We start from the raw sequence: 19,005 nt of genomic DNA, 5'->3' as shown, positions 1-19,005 counted from the left end.
ATTATAAACTTACCTTTAGAAATATCGGTCAGTTTTGTTGTTATATTTTTGTCAACGTCAAGAACTTTCACCATTTCAGTTATACCAACTTTCTTTGCTTTATGAAAATATTTTGGTTCAGCAAAGACTGCTATTCTATAACATTTCCATTGTTTGTGTAAAGAACTACTCTGTCAATGAACTTGTATTGTTTGTGTGTGTAAACTTTGTTCTGCTTCAATTCGAAGAGATACTCAAATACGTCCATCTTTTTATTCTAAGTAAAATGTCATTTCCGAAAAATAGAAGCGTAAGTGTTTCAAAAGGTTTAATGGCGATGGCAGATGTGAAGTTAAATTCACCAACTCAAACAAACAGTCAAAGTGTTGTTGTCAATGTCAAAGAAAGAGATGTTGAAGTGGGGAAACCATACGAAGACCAAGATGGTATAACAATTGTTCCTGTAAAAGAACCAACATATCCTGAAGTTAGCAGAGACTTAAGTTCTGTTGCAGATATTCGAAACGACTACCAACAACTTAAAGACAAACTTCAAACTCAGGAGAAGATTTGTCAAGCTTTAAGTATAATGTTAAACTTGGTCGAACACAACCCTGTAAAAGTGAACTCATATGTCATTGCACCTCATGAAGTTTTGAAAGAACTATTGAAACTTTTGACAGAGGCAGACGATATAAACATCAAAGAAATAGAACCCGACATTAGTTGCTGTGGTGTTTCATATAATGTCATTGACAAGATATACGTTATGAAAGGAGGTGAAACGTTGAACTTAAAGTATAGTTTCCCAGACGTCATAAAAATATTTGACGACCACAACATTTCATTAAAGTTTATTTGCTAAGTAAAATGTCAAAACTTCTTGAAAGATGTTTGAAGAAAAATAATATAGACTTTATTTCATGTAAAGGACTTTACACACTTTTGAACGATATGAAAGACCCTGTTTTGTTTGTTCGTGTAGACAAAGGAAAGTTCTATGTCTTTACAAAATATTTGAACTTCTTAGACAGAGAACTTCAAGAAACGCCATGTGAAAGTTTAGACGAAGTTCTTCTCACTTTCAGAAAAACTTTTAAATATATATAAATGGCAGAAGAATAGTGGTTTATACTATTACGACTAAAAACCCTGAGTCATATAATTCTATAAACAAAACTTACAAAGTCCTCAAGGACGATATTGTAAACTACCTTAAACACAATGACGACTAAAGCCTGTTTTGCTCTTTTGACACCAGAAGACTTTGTTGTTGTGAATGGTAAAAAATACTTCTTTGAAGATACTTACTCAGATATACCACCAACAGGTTTTGTTGACTTATTTAATACTTTAAGGACGGATGTAACATGTGCTGCAACTAGAGCAGGTTTCATTATGTTTGGATGTCCGACTGAGTTTAGTATAAACGATATGAGCTATAATACAAAACTTATATCTGGTTTTTACTACCAACAGTTTCCTATAACAGGAAAAGGTGTCATACAAGGTTTGTCTGTTCCATTGACTTTAAGTACACCTATTTTATATATTGTTTCAAACTTAGGTTCAAAGTGCTATTCGAATGTCGACAGAAACTACTATGACCAAAAGATACTCATGCGTATAAACAACACTTTCTCTGCTGGTTTGCCTATTGTTCATTCGAATGCAGAGTTTTCAGCTTTAGTAAACTCAAACACTTTAGCAAACATAAACTTAACCTTAGTTGACGCAAACTTTGTTCCTGTAAAACTTTTATGTCCTATGTATTTGTCAATGACGGCAGAAAGTTTCGAATTGGAAGATGCAACTGGTGAAAGTATTGTACTACAAGAACAACTTCAACAACAAATAGCTCAAGAACAACAAATGCAACAAATGGAACAAATGCAACAACAAAGTCAAGAATAAAAAAAATATTTTTTTTATTTTTATAAAAATGTACAGAATAGACGTTTCAGATTTTTATGACTTCCAAGCGTTCAGAAATATGTGTCCATTTAGAGACTATAACAAAGCAGTCGAGAATTTGAAACGTTTAGTCATTTATGTTGACTCTGCCCCAGAATGTTATGTCATGAAAGAATGGGATGTTGTCTTTAACAAAAGCAAAAATAGTTTCAGAACAAGAATGTAGACAGAAACTTAAGAAAATAAAAGTCGTACAAGTTGGTATGAAGATGTTAGATGCTTGGGATATCTTATTGTCAAAGTTAGAAGATTTTTCAGTTCGTGGTATAAAGTTCTATACACCATCTCCAAACTTCTATTCTATCTTCACTGGATATAAATACGAACAAGTAGAATGGAAAGAAAATATTATAGAAGCTTGGTTAGACCATGTCAAAGAAATTATATGCAATGGAAACGAAAGAGTCTATGAGTATATCTTATGTTGGTTTGCAAACATCTTACAATATCCAAGTGCTAAAAATGAAACTGCTCTCATTATAATTGGAAAACAAGGAACTGGTAAGAACACTTTCTTTACAGATATCTTATGCAAACTGTTAGAGGGCTATTCGAACCCTAATATGACAAACTTAGAAAACATCTGCGGTAAATTTAACTCTTCAATAGAGAATATGAAACTTATAGTATGTAACGAACTTCAAAGTATAGATACAACAAAGGTTTTAAACTCAGATGCTTTGAAGAGTCTTATAACAGACAAAGTTGGAGTTGTTGAAAGAAAATATAAAGACCAAAGAGTTTGTGAAAATGTTGCAAACTTCATCATGGTTTCAAACAATGTTGTTCCGATGAAGTTAGAAAGTTCTGACAGAAGATATGTAGTTGTCAGAACGTCAGATTCTCATATGCAAGATACAGAATATTTTGACGACTTAGCAGAAACTTTGACATCTGACTTTTACAACCACTTGTTCTCATATTTCATGACATTAGATATTTCAAAGTTCAATCCAAGACAAATTCCACATACCGAAGAGAGACAAACATTGTTAGAAGCAAACAAGAGTGTTTATGAACTGTTTATAGATGAGACTAACTTTGAGTGTTTAGATGAAAGGTCATTGTACGATTCATATATAAACAATATTGTCAAGAGTATGGTTATATGGCAGCTTCTAAACGTACATTCTTGGCAAATGTCAAAAATCTTTTAGACATACAGAACGGCGTATATACAAAGAAAAATTTTTCTGAGTAAATTTAAAAAAAATATTTTTTTATCCGATAGAAAAGATGACGAAATATATTTCAGTCAACAAGTACATGACAGAAGTCAAAGAAGAACTAGACCCATTCATATATTTGAATGTTTACTTCTACCATTTTGAAAAGTCTACATTTGACAAAGTTTGGAACATCGAACCAGTTAAGTTTGCTATTGTGACTAAAAATGGTGCGAAATTTGAAGACTTAGACATAGAAGGTTTGTTAGCAGTCAAAGAAAATTTTGACAGAAAGTTCTCAAACCTTAAAGAAGGCAAAGCATACAAACTTGTTATACCTTATGAACCAAAGAAAGCAGACGACTATGAATATTATGAGTCTAAGATAGTTGAAGTTCAAGGTAAATTGGGTAAAAAGATTTTAGAGTCTAAGCCAGTGTTTGCTCCTAAAGAGGAAGAGAACATTGACATTGACCCAGAAATGTTCTAAAAATAAAATTTTATTTTTACATGTCAAATTTCTTTTTCTCTGGAACTGGCTCTGGTTCTTTCTTCTCTTCTTCTACTTTCTTTTCTTACTTTCTTTTCTTTCTTTCTCTCTCTTCTTCTTTTCTGGTGGAGTTATGTCAAATTTCGCAACCATATTTATGTAAAAGTTCTTTGTCCTTTAATAGCTCTTCTATTCTGTTTTCTATTTCATCTTCAAGAACAGCGCATGTGTCTTCTTTGCATTCTAAGAACTTTTGTTGGACTTCATCTTCCAAGAGGCGTCATCTCTGTCAACAAGTCTGTCATTGACAAATTTTAAGACTGCTCTTTGTAATGTTTTATGGTTCTTGTCATATTCCCAGAAACAGAACTTTAGAACAAATTCACCTTTCTTGTTTACACTATGTAAGATTTTATGGTCGACAGATGTTTTGAGTCAAAAGTTTGTCTCGAATATAGATAGCGAAATCGCTAGACATTTTCTAAAAGATAAAAATTTTAATTTTTCTAAAAATATGTTAGAAAAAAAGTTTGCTGACATTGACAAGAAATTTGAGAATGTTTTAAACAAGAACAAGAGGAAGTTAGAAAATGCTCAGATAAAACCTATACATGACAAGTTCTTATTTGCTCAGAATGGTATAACAGGTCTAATTGCACCACCTGGGTCGGGTAAGACTTTCACTTATCTTAAAATGGCTGCACAACAACAAGAACTAGATGAGAAGAACCCATTCTATGAGTTAGTAGTCATTTGTAGTACTTCTGGTCAATTTGACCAAACCGTCAATTCGTTCAAAGATATTATAAAGAAGTCTAAGTTAGTATGTATAAAGGATACTGAGTTGTTAGATTGGATAAAGAAGTACCAAAGAAGAGTTTTGAAGTATAATGCTATAAATGAGTATATAAATTCTAAGTTCAAAGACCCAAATGAGGAAATGCAGAGAATATTAGAGAAGAAACACTTCAGAAACAAACAGAAAGAGATAGAATACATTTCGAAGAAATTGCAATCTTACGATTGGAAGACTTACCCTCACAGATGTCTTCTTATCTTAGATGACTTTGCTTCTCATCCTTTGTTAAAGAACAGAGAACAAGATATGTGTCGAATTCTTAAGAAGCTCAGACACTTTAACATCTCAGTTGTCATTTGTGTACAGACAGCAAAGAGTTTAAGTAAAGATGTTAAAAGAATACTTACTGACATTATACTTTTCCCTGGATTGTCCGAAGACGATTTCATGGAACTTATGAAAGAGTCCATGGCAGGTAAGTTTGACAGACATGAACTATGGGAGAAGTACAAAGTCATACAAGACCCTCATACTTCTTTCAGAATTCATATCTACGCAAACAAAGTTCAAATTGTAAAAAGTCAATAAAAATAAATGGTTCATTTACTCTGCTTGTTTGAAGTTGTCAAAATACTCTGTTATTTTTCACGATTTTCATACGGAATTCAATAAAAATATATTTTAGGGTAGATGGGTATATCTAACCTCTTTTCTAACCTCTTTTCTACCCCAGTTATTTTATAAGCGTTTTACATGGTAAACGTTATTTTTAAAATTTTGTGAAAACTCAACGGTTTGACACATGCCCTAAAAATTATTTTACTCATGAATTTTCATACGGAATTCAGCAAAAATATATTTTAGGGTAGAAGGTTAGATATACCCTCTTTTCTACCCTCTTTTCTACCCCAGTTATTTTATAACCGTTTCACATGGTAAACATTGTGAATTCGTGAAATTCTAAACAATTTCGTAGCTTCTATTTCTTCTGTCAGTATGTCAAAAGTTTTAACTATGCCGAATGTTTCTTTATATTTCTTCTTGACATCAGATAGAAGGAAATCGTCAGCTGTTGGATAGTTTTTGTTCAGAAATGTCAACATGTCCATTTTATCTTCTGCTGGTTTCTCTACTTCTTTCTTTAAGTCAGCATAGTCGTTTCGCATACGTTCTATCTCTTTGACGGAGTAGTTATATTTCCTCATTGCTGCTTTACATTTTGAACATTGTGGGTTCATTTTAGCATTGTACATTGAAATCTTACCTGCTAGTATGACTAAGGCGTCAATTGCTCTCTTTAACTCAAAAGTTGCGGGTTTTATCTGTTCATTCCATACCTTACCTCTTCTATCTTTATCTCTTATCTGCCATACACATTTTGCAACTAACGAAACAAAGTTGTCGTAGGTCTTAAACTCCCCAGATTTGTATATGTCAGAGATGTTCTTATATACCATATCGCAATCTTTGTCCATAACTTTGTGGTTGCAATGAAATCCAAGAAACTCATAGTTAACCTTACGTATGAACTTCTTTATTTCTACTGAGTCAGTTGCTTTGACTTCTATTTCATCGAATTCTGGAATAGTAGTTTTTGTTGTTGGATTTCAGGCAATTTGGGTAAATGGTCAATAATATCCTGCATTTCATAAAGATACTGTTCATTTGTTTCATCTTTCGCACTACAGTCTAAATTACTTGTTAAAAGTTCTTGCTTTATCTTCTGGATTTTGTTTCGAAAGTATATGAAGAAGGAATGAAGCTTTTCATCTCTACTAACATTGAACGTAGGATTCATGACTAAAGAGTTTGGTGCTGTTGTTGCTAACATGTTCTTACAATAAAAATAAAAAAATATTTTTTTAAAAAAACCAACTTTATTTTTTATTTCGGGAAAACTCATGACAAATTCAAGAGGGTAGAAAAGAGGTTAGAAAAGAGGTTATATCTAACCTTCTACCCTAAAATATATTTTTGCCGAATTCATGAGTTTTGGTTGAAAGAATACGGTGGAGCCAAAAGTGGCTCGACCTCAAAACAAGCATTTTCTGTATAAAATTCATGAAAATTCATGAGGGTAGAAAAGAGGTTAGAAAAGAGGTTAGATATACCCATCTACCCTAAAATATATTTTTGCTGAATTCAGCAACAAAATTCAAATTGTAAACGGTTTAATAGAAAAAGTGTTATTTTTTCATGTCCGAAGACTCGAAGGTGCAACACTTCCAAAATACCGACGAACTCAGAAGAGCAGCATGGCAGTATGTTCTTGACAACTTCTTTGAGTTCTCCAGGTACACCTTGGAAAATGCTGAAGAACTCCGACACAGAGAATTTGGAGAAATTGCACTCCAATACTACCTTGACAAACAAAGGGTAAACAAAGGGTAAAATAAGACTAAAAACTTAACGTTTAAAAAGTGACATTTTTATGAGCTCCGAGTCACCGAGAAAACTTGGTCAGATGTTAGCAGCTTACTTCCCTGAGGAGGATGGAAGCGTTACATACGTAAGGTTCAAAAACAACGAACCTGGAATTGCGTACCAAATTCGCAATTACATGACCATGGAAGAGTACGAAAGGTTCTACAAGAGAAACCAGCTCTAAACAACTCAGAAAAGAAAGAATAAAAAGTTTAACTCGTAATTGTTTATTTTTTTACTTGTATGGGCAAGCTGCAAGAATGAAGTCGACTATCTCAGTCTTTGTCTTGACCAGTTGGACTGCTCTTGCGAGTACGTCTGTTTTGCGGTCTCCAGCTGGTGTCTGACCTTCGTAATTGCGCATGTTCTTGAGAGCTCCAGTGTAAATGGTTGTAGGATGAAGAGTCTCTCAGACTGCTTGAGGTAGTCTTCACGGTCACGAACCGAATCTGTGGTACGAGTCGAATCGGTCGACCTTAGGGAAGAGACTGAAAGCCTGTCTCTTCCATAGGGGCTGTGGCATACTCTTTGCGTAAACGGTTCAGACCTTCTTCGAACTCTTGGTCTCTCTTGGATGAGATTGGAATTGAATTGGGGTGGAGGGTTTGACATGAACATCCAAGGGTTAGGGAAGTAAGGCATGGGTTGAGGAGGGTAGTTTGGAAAGCCTTGTGGTGGGTAGTTTGGAAAGCCTTGTGGTGGGTAGTAACCTTGAGGTGGAAATTGGTAGTAATTCGGAGGTCCTTGTTGGAACTGAGGTTGCTGTGGGAGCCTTGTGGAGGTGGAACCTGTTGTGGTGCTGGAGCATGCTGTTCTTCTGGCTGTGGAACGGGTTCAGTAGGTGGGACGTCGGACATTCGTTTGTGTCTTAACCGTCTTTGTTCTGAAACAATATAATATTGTCTTGAAAAAGTACAATATTGTCTTGAAAAAGTACAATATTGTCTTGAAAAAGTACAACATTGTCTTGAAAAAGTACAACATTGTCTTGAAAAAGTACAACATTGTTCTGAAAAAGTTCAAGACTTGTTCTGAAAAAGTACAGCTGTACTCAAATTTGAGAGACATTGTACTGAATTTATACAACATTGTTCTGAAAAAGTACAACATTGTCTTGAAAAAGTACAACATTGTCTTGAAAAAGTACAACATTGTCTTGAAAAAGTACAACATTGTCTTGAAAAAGTACAACATTGTCTTGAAAAAGTACAATATTGTACTGACTCAGTATGGAGCTTGACCCCTTAGACGAAGCAATTTATCTAATTGAGGTAAATGAAACCGTGAAGGAATATCTCAGCAAGTGCAAACCAAGCAAGTCCATTGGCTTCTGGTTGTCCAAGAATAGTGTCTTAAAGTTGGAAATTGAAACAGGTGTTGCAATTCAAGTTCCAGAAGGCACTGCATTCGATGATATTAAGGATGTGAAGAAAGAAGCCCTCTTGAAGTTCTTCATGAAACGTCCTTGGATACTACTTCCATATCGTGAGAGCCCAATTCCACGAATTACACAAATTCTCAGAGCACTACTTCACTACTCTGGACAGCCGTTCTTCATAACCTCAGAAGGCGACATCCAACCAATTCAGTAAACATCTCATTTTAACTTCACTTTTTTTATGTTTTTACTCACACTCGTACTCAACAGGTTTGTGTACAACTATTTCAACTGTGAACCTTGTATTGACCGGTCTTCCTGCAAATGCAAGTTCGGTCAATACACAATTTATGGTGGCAAGAAAGACAGTGGGGAATGTTATTCTGACATCTGTTGTTGCGCTCGAGAGAGAATTGAAATTCCAGACCCAACTCCAACAAGAACTCTCAAGTTGCCGAAGACTCATGTGAAGAAGAAGCCTTCTGGTAAGTTTCTTATAGCCATCTATATGGCACGCTTTGAGTAAAAACATTTTTTTTTCTTTTTTGAATGAAGCAAGTTAAATTCGTCCCACACCAATCTCAATGGACCGATGAAGAGTTTCAAGCTATGGTTGAAGGTGTTGAGAACGACATAGACGGCGAACTTGAAGGAGCTCAAACCACAATTGCAACCAAAATTGCACAAGTCAAGGAACAGATAGCTCCACTTAAAGCTACCAAAGCTACTCTTGACCTCATGGATAGTTACCGTTTAGAAGTAAAGAGTGGAATAAGACAATTAAAATTAAAACTTCTAAACTACGAAGCTATACTCCAAAAGTTAGCAGAAATGAGAAGACTTTACCAGAGCTACTTACATGTAAGGGACTTACCTTCAAGCAGTCCGACCAAAGATGAATTTTCTGACATTGTCCCAATTTTGTCCGAAAGTCAGCTCAGATGTTTCGAACTGCTCCCAACATATCCAGAATATGAACGTTTGCCTGAACTCTTCCGCAATCTCAAAAAACGTTTTTTGGTTCTCATGTTCGAAACTTTTATCGGAAGAGACAACAAACGTTCAGAAGAAGAACAAGATATTATTTTAAACTTGTTGTATGACTTAACCGTCATAACAAGCTTTTTGAAGTAAAACCGTCATTCTCAAACCACTTCATTTTTTCGATGTCCGAACAAGCACCGAAGCCGAACACAATGGCAGATGTCCTTTCAATGTTGCCAGACAAGCGCCCAGTTCAAATTCAAATTTTGAATTTGAAAGCTCATCTGACAAACACCGTTAAGACTCTCCAAAGTAGTCTTATGGAAGAGATGACCAAGCTCAAAGCCGATGTCCTCATGAACCAAGCTTCCAATGAGAAATGCCTGAATGATTTGACGGAAACCTTGCGCATTTACGCGAGAGAGAACCGAGACCTTGCCAGACTCATCTACCGTTTCTTCGAAGAGATAGACGCCATCTGGAAGGTACTCGGAAAGGACAGAACCTCCAACACCGTAATTCGTGAACACAGAATTGAAGAAGGAATTGTCGAGGAAGAAGAGAAAGAAGAGGAAGAGAAGAGAAGAAGAGAAACACGAAGAAGAGGAAGTTTGGGCAACCCTTGTTGCCGATGACGCTTACGAAATTTCCCAACCCTACCCATACCAAATCCGCAACAAGGAGACAGGCAAGGTTCTTACCCCAGTCCTCAACAACTTGGGACACTTGAACCTTACCCTTCGGAATCGCGGTTCAATCTCCATGGGCAAGCTTGTCGCAATTCAATGGGTTCCAAATCCAGACAAGAAGACGAGGTCAGACACATTGACGGTGACAAGCTCAACAACCGTAAGGAGAACCTCGAGTGGTTCTAAGAGTAAAAAAATTTTATTTTAGGGGGAAACCCCGAGTAAATTTAGGTGTTTAGTTCATTAAGTGGTTAAATTAAGGGTAATTTGGACAATTAGCTCCCGACCTCTGAATTGGACTCTTTCGTCATCCCAGTTGCGTAGGAGGTCGTCCCAGAGGAGTTGGTAGAATTGCCAATCCAAGGACGATTTGTCCTCCCAGGCATTGAGGATGTACTGCTCGTAGAGTTTCATGACCTCTGCCTTGCACCAGACACCCTCTCCCTTGGAACGTAAGGCTTCTTCGAAGTGCTCGAATGCGATTGGCTGCGGGACCATCTGAAATGACACTTTTTGTCCGTTTGGTCAATGTTCGTGTCTCGTGTCATAGTCGACGAAAATACAAACAAACAGGTTATATATGAGTTTGAGACCAAGAATGGTGTAACTCGACCTGTCCGATTCAAATTCGAATAAAAATTTTTTATTTCATGCAATGTTTTATTTCTGTGCCGTCTTCAAGTATGCCCCAATACTTACGTTTCGATATTACATGAACTTCGGTGAAAATTTTGTCCAATTTGAATTGACCCATCTTTTCACCGACCATTCCCATTTCAATGAGTTTGTTATAGCCTTCTTCGTTCGTCATGAGTGCGTCAATGTTCTCATAGTAAACCTTCACTTTGGATTTGACTTCGGAGAAGAATTTGTTGTAGTTGTCAAGGACTGCCTTTGCGAACTGAGGGTAAGACCAATGTTCGACAATAGGTTTTAATGTGGTTACTAAGCCACTTTGACCTTGAGTGAATTCGTACTTCAAAACAAAAGGAGAAAACCTTTCAACAAAGTTGTCGACCTTCTCATAATGTTTACTCTTCATCTGATATAGCCCTACCAGCGTTTGTAAAGATATAGTCAAACGGTTTTGTATCTACTACATTTGTTCTTTGTTTTTCAACCTGAAGCATTTAATATATGTAAAAATATACTGTTTTAAAATGGTATGCCATATAGCTTCTTGAATTTGTTAAGAAGTATTTGAACGTATTTTCCATCTGTATCTCTAGCGTTTACATGAGCATAGCCCGTCTTAGTAAAATATACTTGTAATTTCCTATAGTTTACGCCGGTATAAAAGTAGAAAGAGTCTTGTTCTTCGCTGTAGTAGTAAAACTCAAACGTATGCTTGCCATAGTCTGTAATTTCAATTGCTTCATCTTCTAGTTCGTCGACAAATTCGAATACAATATCTCTAAATCTACCCTTGTTCTTATTGTTTTCAGAACGAGTGACCCAACGTAAGTTTTCAAGTCTATTGTCGTTTCTTATACGGTTTATATGGTCTACAAGAGGTAAATTGTTAGGGTTCGGTATAAAATGAGTTGCAATGACAATATGTTTAAAATAGTGTTTTCCACCCATCTTCATAACAGCATATCCGTTATTTCGCTCCCATTCGCTTAAAACTCTTTTTGTCTTTTTGTTTCTGACTTCAAAAGGCTCACAACAGTGAATTTCATATTTCTCATCTAACAAACAAGTTTCCCAACGGTCTTCTCCAACAAACTCAACGTACATTTCAAATAAAATAAAAAAATATTTTTTTTGAAAAATGTTTTTTCCTTTACTTAACATAACCACCAGCTACCATAAGTCTTTGACGCCAACCCATACCAGCTAATGAAGGTTGACTTGGTTTAGTTTGGAAACTAACCTTTGGTTTTGGTTTATCTTCAGTTTTTGGCTCACCTTCTTCTATCGGTTTTTCGTCACTTTTTGGTTCACCTGACTTTACTTCACTTGCAGGTATGGTTGTGTCGTCAACATCTTCATAAATATCATATGCCATTTGTTTTTGTTTTCCTTTCAACTTTTTGTGTTTGTTGTAAAGTTTAGAATATTTCGACTCTAAGTCAATGAGATGTTCTATAATGAACTGTTGGTCAGTGAAGAATACCTTCCCATCTGTTGTCTCGAAAGCTCCTTCAGACTTCAATATTTTATTTGTGAGAGTCTGTTTCTTTTTTGAGATACTAGCCGTTCCATTTCTATGAAAAGTGACTTTATAGTTAGGGTTTGTATTTCCAGACCTGGCACTTTCTATTATTGAATTTTTCTCTTCATCTGTAAGTTCTTTGACAGGTTTTGACAATGGTTCTGAACTTTTTGTTTGTGGTGTCAAATCTACCGTTTCAACTTCTTCGGTCATTTCATCTCAGTAAAAATTTTAGTTTGTTTTGTTTTCAACTGGTTGTTTAGGTTTTTTAAGTCGGTCTAAAACTTCTTGAGGTATAGGAAGAACTTGACAAACACGTGGTTGTGTAACTGCTGGAAGTCGACAAATCCATCTTGAGCCCATTTGTCTCAATGCTGTATTGTTCATTTCATCTCAGTAAAAAACTTTACATTCCCCAAGTTTGAGGCGGTTGAGGTTGGTTGTTGTTTACCCATTGTTGTGCATGGTTATATCCTCTGTTAAAGAATCTTTCACCTTGGTCCATATAGTGTCCTGCTTGGTTATAGTAGTCATTTGCTTTGTTATAGTAGTTTCCTGCTTGTCTTCCTACATTGTCCATCCATCCTTGAACTTTTCCTCTTGTTTCAGGATTTGGAATAAGATTTGCTGCATCTCGTGCTACATCCCAACCTTTCTGTACAGTTTGTATAATAGGTTGTGCTTTCTCTTTAAGTATACCTAATGTACTCAAAATCTTCCTTCCAACTCCAAATACACCTCTGGCTATTGTTCCCACTGCGGGCAAAAATCTGGATGCAACTCCTGCTAATGCGCCAAATAAACCCATTTCTTACAGGGTAAAAAATGACGAATCCAAACAAGGACCCCTATGTTTCTAAGGCAACAAAGAAAGCACTCATGATAAAAATCTTTAGTTCAACACCAAATGCTTGGTTTATGGATATCTTGGAAAACATTCCGAGGTATAGAGAAGATGGACCACCATACTGGCTAATATTTGTTGGTCAAAACACAAGATACTGTGAAGCCATACCATTATGGTCCAAAAATATTTTAGATGTGAAAACTGCTTTGACAATATTCGTTGACAAATACCATCCAACAAAACTGACATCTGACTGTGAAAGTTCTTTCAAATCAGACGATATTAAAAACTATCTGCGTTCAAAAAATGTAAACCAATATTTCATTGTCGACCAAAACCATTCTGCTCTTGGTGTCATTGACAGTTGTATAAAAATCTTAAGAGACTTAAACCAACCACAAGGTGGTGAGGTAGATGAAATGTCATATGACGACAAATATAGACATTTCTCCATGGCAAAGATGAGACAAGTTTTAAATATTTACAATAGCCGTAAACAAAAAGGTTTGGGAAACCACTCCCCCGAAGAAATGAAAAACAACCCCGACTTAGAGAAAGACTATATATTTAATAGTTTAGTTAAGAGGGATAGACAAGAAAGAATGCCAGGCTTCAAACTTAAGAAAGGTGACAAAGTAAAAATAGAAATACCCAAACGCGACCCATATGAAAATACTATTGACTATGACAACAATGGGAACCCGACAGGTACTCACATTCGTGTTCGTAAAAATAGAAGAAAGTATACAAGAGAATATTATGAAGTTTTAGGCAAACATGGCAAAATGTACAGACTGCAAGCAGAAGATAAAACTACTATTGTCAGACCTCGTTTCAAACTTGTCAAAGTTCAAGGTGGTATACTTTCAAAGACAGTTCCTAACAAATATAAGACAACTCCTGACGAATATGCTAAAGAAGTTGAAAATGACGACTAAGCATTTCTATACCATGCGTAAACTGTCATGTAAGGTGGCATGTAGTCTTTACTCTGCCCCGTTGTTTGCGTATACCCTGAAACGCGATGTGTATGGTTTCCTTCTCCCTGAGTGTCACTCCAATAACAATTTATAGCAAACTTAACGTTGTCTTTAACATCATATCCTTTACCTTTTGTCATTCCTGACCAATCCCAATATCTATGCTTATGCCAACCTGCTTGAGATGTACTTAAATCTATGTAGTGACTGTGTGCAGGTAAGTTTTCACCTGAAATCGTTTTACTTCCACCTGTTTCCTTTGAAGAGTTTGCACAATACAAAAACCTGTCGACTATTTGAGTCCAAGTTCCAAAACCCAGAACTGTTTCTGGTCTGGTAGAGTTCATTGACGTATAAATAGAGCCTATAGGATATAATGTTTGAAGCATTTCTGTCTTTAATGTTTGAAGCTCTGTTTTGTCTGCTTTTTTATATAACTTTTCTTCAAGTTCATTTACGTCAGAGATGCTATGTCTATGATATTTTTGTGGGTATGTTCCTTCTGTCCATGCTAAAATACGTTCTTTTGTTGCATCTACATATCCAGCTATCCATGTCGAGTCTGCTTTTGTATTCCTTAACTCTGTAACACCTTTCTCAAGCTCTTTCAACTGTTGTCCATCTTCCATTAAACCTCTGGTATGACTTGAAACCGTTTGTGCCAACATATCTACAGTTTCTTTGTCGGCTTTAAGGTCTAAACATCCTGAAACCCACCCTGTATTGGCTTTACCTTCTAAAATCTTCGATGTCCGTTCATGGTACCATTCAACCCTTTTTATAATTTCATTGTCTTTTTCATCCACATATTCCTTATCTGCCTTCTTCACTAACGCACTAGCCACACGTGCTAACTCATCGTCTACATATTCTTTGTCAGCTTTGTTGTCAACATCTGCTTTCAAAAGAAGTTCATTTATAGGTTTCTCGTTTAAAGTTCGTTTTGTTGGATTTATACAAACAGTATGGTTCTTATTGTCTTGAAACAGAAACTCATCTGTCATTGGGTTTAATGTCAGTTTTAGGTTTCCTTCTTTCAATGACTCAGATATCTTAGAATAGTTTGAAAAGTTTGTTGTGTTCTTATTTAGAGCTTGCATAATGAGTTGTCGGTTGTGTTGTATTTCTCTCATAGACGCTGTTTCATTTGACATTTTTATTCTAGATAAAATATGCTTCCAATAGAAAAAGAAAATTCAAGAGTTGCTACAACTAAACCATTAGATGAACTTTTTACTAATGTCGGTCAAAAGTTTGAGACAGAGACCGTAAAGCATGAAGGCTATCGTTTTGACTACCCATTAAGATGGTTAAGAGACCCATCTGTCACAAAAGCTATTGGCTTTCGTAGAATGAAGTTTGTGTCTGTAGAAGATAAAAGTTTTCCATTTATTGTAAGGTTTCATATAGATTATATATCTGAAGGGAAACGAAAAATGTGGGAAGAAATTGAGCTAATACAAGTTGACCTTTCATCTTCTCTACAGACTGCGTTAAAAAATATAGAAGATAAAATAAATTCATGTTATGCAAAATATGCTGATGAATATGCAAATACCGAGAGCACACTTTATGTGAGAATTGTATATGACAAACAAAATTCACAAGTGTCATTTCAAATCTACGAAGACAATCCAAAGAAAGACGAACAAATATATACAGAATTCACTGCAATGTCATGGTATTATTTGCAAAGAATGTTAAATCAGAAAGTCGAACTTCCTTTAGCAAATATTTACAGTCGATATGCAAGAGATGAACCATATTTATTTAAAGATGTTTTCGACCCAGCTGCTATTATTGTTCATGCTTCATTTTCTGGCGCCCAAAACTCTTTCTTATGCTTGGCAAATGACTTTTACGAAAAACCTACAAAGTTATACGAACCACCAAGTGGAAGTATTTCAGACTTTCAAGTATGGTTTACTACAGATGGAAGAAAAAGAATAATTCCATTATACCATGCGTTTTACTTAGAACTTAGTTTCATATACAACTACTATCGAACGGTAAAAATATAATTTTTTAATACGGTTGAGGTGTTGGATTTGGTTGCCAACTAGACTGTGGTGCAGGTTCAGGCTGTTGTATAACAGGAGCTTGTTCTTCTGGTTCAGGGTCTTTAGGTATAATACCAACAAACTGACCTACCCTTTTACCAATATTTTTGACACCGTTCCAAATTCCTCTTCCTACGGTTTTTATTCCATTCCATATACCTCTTCCAACATTTCGAAAGAAGTTTCCTATCTTACTGAAGAAACCCATTTTACTATATGTAAAAATCTAATGTCCGCCTAGTCTCTTACGTTTCCTGTTGAGTTCCATAGCATTCTTTAACTGGAGCTCATACATTCTGTTTCTCCTCTGGTAGAAAACATATTCTGGGTCAACTCCTGTGTTCGCGTCATCTGCATAAAGTTGTTTATATCCCACTTCAGGGTTTGTATAAAACTCTTTCCATCTCATATTTGCATACCATGGTGGCAAACCTAACGCAGCGTCATTTGACATGGCAGTTTGCATTTGTACATCTGTTGGCACTTGACCATAGTTTGCCATTGCAGTTTGTATTCTAACTTCATTTGGAATATTCTCTGGGTTTGGTTGTCCAGGTTGCTGTGCATTCGCTAAGTTCTGTGCGTCCATTTAATATTAGATAAAAATATCTCTTACGAGTACATATGCTGAACATTTGCAGGCATTGGTTCATCTTCATATTCTCTGTACTTTTCTGCCACGTCAAATAAGTAAATGACACAATGGAAAAAACCTAAAACAAGTAGTCCTATTTCAAACCACATTTACTTACTAATAAAATTTCTTTGTTATGACACTTTCTCCGGTTTATAGGTCCTCTCTCATATTCTATCTTGTCATATATAAACTCATAGTCATGTATGTCCTCTAACCATTTCATGACACTTTCCAAACCACTTTTATCGGATGTAAAGTAAAAGCATGGACAGTTATGTAAAACGTCTAAAGTTTCTAAAGAGTCTCTCAAAGTCCAGTCTACTTGGTATTGAAAATCGCATGTGTTATAGAACGGCGGGTCCACTATAAAGAAAACATTTTCCTTGTCTTTATATTTTTCATACAACTCTGTCCAACGACATCTCACAAACTCTATACCCTCAATATATTTTTCTATGTCCTCTTTGAAAACATTTGTATAGTTAAGATATAAAACTTTTGACATAAGTGTTTCAATGTCATGAACTCTTATAGAACCACTATATAATAGTCTAGCAGATATACTATCCCAGTCTATATATTCTGCTTTTTTCAAAACCTCTCTCACAATATTTTTCTTATCTAATGGTATACGTTCCATCTTACCTATAGGTATCTTTTCTTTTAACTCTTTCAATATATTGTTTGTGTCTGGTATATGTTTGAGACGGTCCATATAGTTGTCGAAGTCATTGCATATAATCTTTGAGTCTGGGAATATTATATGGCACAAATGGGATATATAGAAACTTCCACCGAACAAATCTACAAATGTTAGACCATTCGGTAGTTTCTTAAGTTCTCTCAATAGAATATCTTTACATCTACTCTTATTTCCAAAGAACGGTAACGGTGGTTTTGTAAAATTCATTTTATATATATAATAAAAATGTTTTTACCTGAAAAGTGACAGAAAAGTGACAAAACATGAAAACATATATATTTTGTGAAAAGCTCCTGGAAGACCCGTATATAAGAACTTCATTATACCATTCATCCTCAGGGCTAGAAGGCACGAAGTGCCTGGAAGCCCCACTACCTTTTTTTTTTTTTTTTTTTTTTTTTTTTTTTTTTTTCTTTACAATTGAACGAACATTATTGAAAAAATTGTGAGTATTGGCAAATTTAAAAATTTGGATGATTTTAGCGCTCTTGTTGTATTTTTCAATGTCACAGACTTCAGGCTTAATATGGGAAGATTTCTACAAAAGGGATGTTATGCTATGCTATAAAAACGAGCTTATCAGAAACAAAGTTAGTATCCCTAACTTGGGTACGGCGGCACTGCGTTCCACCTTACCCAAGTTAACGGTTTGACACTTTACGAAACCGGTAACGTATATTTTACAACACAACCATAACACCAACTTAACCTTAAATATTTACAAAACCATCTGACACATAAATGATTTCACTAACGATTTCACTAACTACTTCACTAACGACTTCACTAACGACTTCACTACCGTCCTCACTAAATAAAAATAACCTTATTTTTATTTTTTTAAATTTTTTATTTCATTACAAAGACATGTCCGACTACATTTACTATGACTCTTTCCCAGAACGTTTCCGTGAACTATTCAAAACTCAAGTAAAACTGAGAAACATGCATTTTAACAAAGACAGACCCATTGACGATGAAAGAAACCCTGAATATATTACAATCCCATATGACGCAAAGTTCATTGCATACATTCCTTATGGTCGCAGAGGAACGAAAACTATTTCAACAAAGAACAAAAATTATTTCTGGAGCGATGAAGAAAATTGCCTTATCTACATAAATGCATACTTAAATAAAGCTACATATTGTACAAAAGAAGGTTGGACTGGATTTGAGCTCTACATATACGACGACGATGGAAACAGACGTTGTGTATACCCATACGATAATATGTACCATTGTTTTCATCAAGCATTAAACGAATACATAGTCAGTAAGGGTCTCATTCCTGTGAGTAGAAATGCTTTATTTTTGTTCTGTCATTTATATAAAAATTAATGATATCACCACCCTCACACGTATGAAAACATACCATAAATTTATGTTAGAAGTGTATCTAACACTTTTTTTCTAACCTCTTTTCTAACCACTGATTGTAATTCATTACTTTTAACTCTTTCCTTTCTCCAACTCTTCTAACTTCTTCTTAAGTTCAGCCAATGTTGTCCTTCATGAAGTTAATCTTCCTTAAATATCTTCTCTATCTAATGGTTTGCTTTATCTTTCTAAACTGAACTACATCACATTCATAGTATGAACGTAAAAACCTTCTGGAACCACGCTCCTGATTTTTAATGTATTCTACCAAAAATTTTTGTTTCATTGCTTCAGTGACTTTAAGTCGTCATTTTACTCTAAATAAAATGTTCAATAAAATAAATAACATATTTTTTA

General features: G+C 35.2%; 19 protein-coding genes and 3 pseudogenes across 22 annotated transcripts, besides 2 other annotated features; 12 read left to right on the top strand and 10 right to left on the bottom strand.

Moving 5' to 3' along the window:
* Positions 1-17,674: part of a mobile genetic element that runs on past the window's edge.
* On the top strand, positions 311-705 carry TVAGG3_0618020 (protein of unknown function, DUF4106 family; the record flags this gene model as incomplete). Its single annotated transcript, XM_051240254.1, has 1 exon — positions 311-705. A coding segment is annotated over one exon (395 nt), but the record flags the coding sequence as incomplete, so codon positions are not given.
* Positions 1,204-1,893, top strand: TVAGG3_0618010 (uncharacterized protein; the record flags this gene model as incomplete). The annotated part of the gene is made up of 1 exon (XM_051240253.1): positions 1,204-1,893. The coding sequence occupies one exon, from the start codon at positions 1,204-1,206 to the stop codon at positions 1,891-1,893; it is 690 nt and encodes a 229-aa protein (XP_051086840.1).
* On the top strand, positions 1,922-3,154 carry TVAGG3_0618000 (annotated as a pseudogene). The gene has a single exon. A coding segment is annotated over exon 1 (1,233 nt).
* TVAGG3_0617990 (protein of unknown function, DUF4108 family) lies at positions 3,190-3,609 on the top strand (the record flags this gene model as incomplete). Its single annotated transcript, XM_051240252.1, has 1 exon — positions 3,190-3,609. One exon carries the CDS (start codon positions 3,190-3,192, stop codon positions 3,607-3,609), a length of 420 nt encoding a protein of 139 aa, XP_051086839.1.
* TVAGG3_0617980 (P-loop containing nucleoside triphosphate hydrolases family) lies at positions 4,124-4,601 on the top strand (the record flags this gene model as incomplete). The annotated part of the gene is made up of 1 exon (XM_051240251.1): positions 4,124-4,601. A coding segment is annotated over one exon (478 nt), but the record flags the coding sequence as incomplete, so codon positions are not given.
* On the top strand, positions 4,715-4,996 carry TVAGG3_0617970 (protein of unknown function, DUF4106 family; the record flags this gene model as incomplete). The annotated part of the gene is made up of 1 exon (XM_051240250.1): positions 4,715-4,996. One exon carries the CDS (start codon positions 4,715-4,717, stop codon positions 4,994-4,996), a length of 282 nt encoding a protein of 93 aa, XP_051086837.1.
* On the bottom strand, positions 5,326-5,883 carry TVAGG3_0617960 (organellar and viral DNA polymerase type B; the record flags this gene model as incomplete). The annotated part of the gene is made up of 1 exon (XM_051240249.1): positions 5,326-5,883. One exon carries the CDS (start codon positions 5,881-5,883, stop codon positions 5,326-5,328), a length of 558 nt encoding a protein of 185 aa, XP_051086836.1.
* On the bottom strand, positions 7,068-7,196 carry TVAGG3_0617950 (uncharacterized protein; the record flags this gene model as incomplete). The annotated part of the gene is made up of 1 exon (XM_051240248.1): positions 7,068-7,196. The coding sequence occupies one exon, from the start codon at positions 7,194-7,196 to the stop codon at positions 7,068-7,070; it is 129 nt and encodes a 42-aa protein (XP_051086835.1).
* TVAGG3_0617940 (uncharacterized protein) lies at positions 7,374-7,689 on the bottom strand (the record flags this gene model as incomplete). The annotated part of the gene is made up of 1 exon (XM_051240247.1): positions 7,374-7,689. A coding segment is annotated over one exon (316 nt), but the record flags the coding sequence as incomplete, so codon positions are not given.
* TVAGG3_0617930 (uncharacterized protein) lies at positions 8,062-8,424 on the top strand (the record flags this gene model as incomplete). The annotated part of the gene is made up of 1 exon (XM_051240246.1): positions 8,062-8,424. The coding sequence occupies one exon, from the start codon at positions 8,062-8,064 to the stop codon at positions 8,422-8,424; it is 363 nt and encodes a 120-aa protein (XP_051086833.1).
* TVAGG3_0617920 (uncharacterized protein) lies at positions 8,452-8,736 on the top strand (the record flags this gene model as incomplete). Its single annotated transcript, XM_051240245.1, has 1 exon — positions 8,452-8,736. The coding sequence occupies one exon, from the start codon at positions 8,452-8,454 to the stop codon at positions 8,734-8,736; it is 285 nt and encodes a 94-aa protein (XP_051086832.1).
* TVAGG3_0617910 (uncharacterized protein) lies at positions 8,760-9,344 on the top strand (the record flags this gene model as incomplete). Its single annotated transcript, XM_051240244.1, has 1 exon — positions 8,760-9,344. The coding sequence occupies one exon, from the start codon at positions 8,760-8,762 to the stop codon at positions 9,342-9,344; it is 585 nt and encodes a 194-aa protein (XP_051086831.1).
* On the top strand, positions 9,618-9,720 carry TVAGG3_0617900 (annotated as a pseudogene). Its single transcript has one exon. A coding segment is annotated over exon 1 (103 nt).
* TVAGG3_0617890 lies at positions 10,119-10,381 on the bottom strand (annotated as a pseudogene). Its single transcript has one exon. A coding segment is annotated over exon 1 (263 nt).
* Positions 10,527-10,859, bottom strand: TVAGG3_0617880 (DNA/RNA polymerases family; the record flags this gene model as incomplete). Its single annotated transcript, XM_051240243.1, has 1 exon — positions 10,527-10,859. A coding segment is annotated over one exon (333 nt), but the record flags the coding sequence as incomplete, so codon positions are not given.
* Positions 12,273-12,428, bottom strand: TVAGG3_0617870 (uncharacterized protein; the record flags this gene model as incomplete). The annotated part of the gene is made up of 1 exon (XM_001296747.2): positions 12,273-12,428. The coding sequence occupies one exon, from the start codon at positions 12,426-12,428 to the stop codon at positions 12,273-12,275; it is 156 nt and encodes a 51-aa protein (XP_001296748.2).
* Positions 12,448-12,849, bottom strand: TVAGG3_0617860 (uncharacterized protein; the record flags this gene model as incomplete). Its single annotated transcript, XM_051240242.1, has 1 exon — positions 12,448-12,849. One exon carries the CDS (start codon positions 12,847-12,849, stop codon positions 12,448-12,450), a length of 402 nt encoding a protein of 133 aa, XP_051086829.1.
* On the top strand, positions 12,867-13,440 carry TVAGG3_0617850 (uncharacterized protein; the record flags this gene model as incomplete). Its single annotated transcript, XM_051240241.1, has 1 exon — positions 12,867-13,440. A coding segment is annotated over one exon (574 nt), but the record flags the coding sequence as incomplete, so codon positions are not given.
* On the bottom strand, positions 13,823-15,022 carry TVAGG3_0617840 (phage tail repeat-like family; the record flags this gene model as incomplete). Its single annotated transcript, XM_001290474.2, has 1 exon — positions 13,823-15,022. The coding sequence occupies one exon, from the start codon at positions 15,020-15,022 to the stop codon at positions 13,823-13,825; it is 1,200 nt and encodes a 399-aa protein (XP_001290475.2).
* Positions 15,041-15,889, top strand: TVAGG3_0617830 (uncharacterized protein; the record flags this gene model as incomplete). The annotated part of the gene is made up of 1 exon (XM_001296745.1): positions 15,041-15,889. One exon carries the CDS (start codon positions 15,041-15,043, stop codon positions 15,887-15,889), a length of 849 nt encoding a protein of 282 aa, XP_001296746.1.
* Positions 15,894-16,136, bottom strand: TVAGG3_0617820 (serine threonine-protein phosphatase family; the record flags this gene model as incomplete). Its single annotated transcript, XM_051240240.1, has 1 exon — positions 15,894-16,136. The coding sequence occupies one exon, from the start codon at positions 16,134-16,136 to the stop codon at positions 15,894-15,896; it is 243 nt and encodes an 80-aa protein (XP_051086827.1).
* On the bottom strand, positions 16,155-16,517 carry TVAGG3_0617810 (uncharacterized protein; the record flags this gene model as incomplete). Its single annotated transcript, XM_051240239.1, has 1 exon — positions 16,155-16,517. The coding sequence occupies one exon, from the start codon at positions 16,515-16,517 to the stop codon at positions 16,155-16,157; it is 363 nt and encodes a 120-aa protein (XP_051086826.1).
* A 183-nt stretch (positions 17,675-17,857) lies between the features above and the next one.
* Positions 17,858-18,672: a mobile genetic element.
* Positions 18,673-19,005: the final 333 nt, after the last annotated feature.

This window comes from Trichomonas vaginalis, chromosome III (assembly GCF_026262505.1).
Source record: "Trichomonas vaginalis G3 chromosome III, whole genome shotgun sequence".
NCBI lineage: Eukaryota > Parabasalia > Trichomonadida > Trichomonadidae > Trichomonas > Trichomonas vaginalis.
This window is presented reverse-complemented; position numbering and strand designations above follow the sequence as displayed.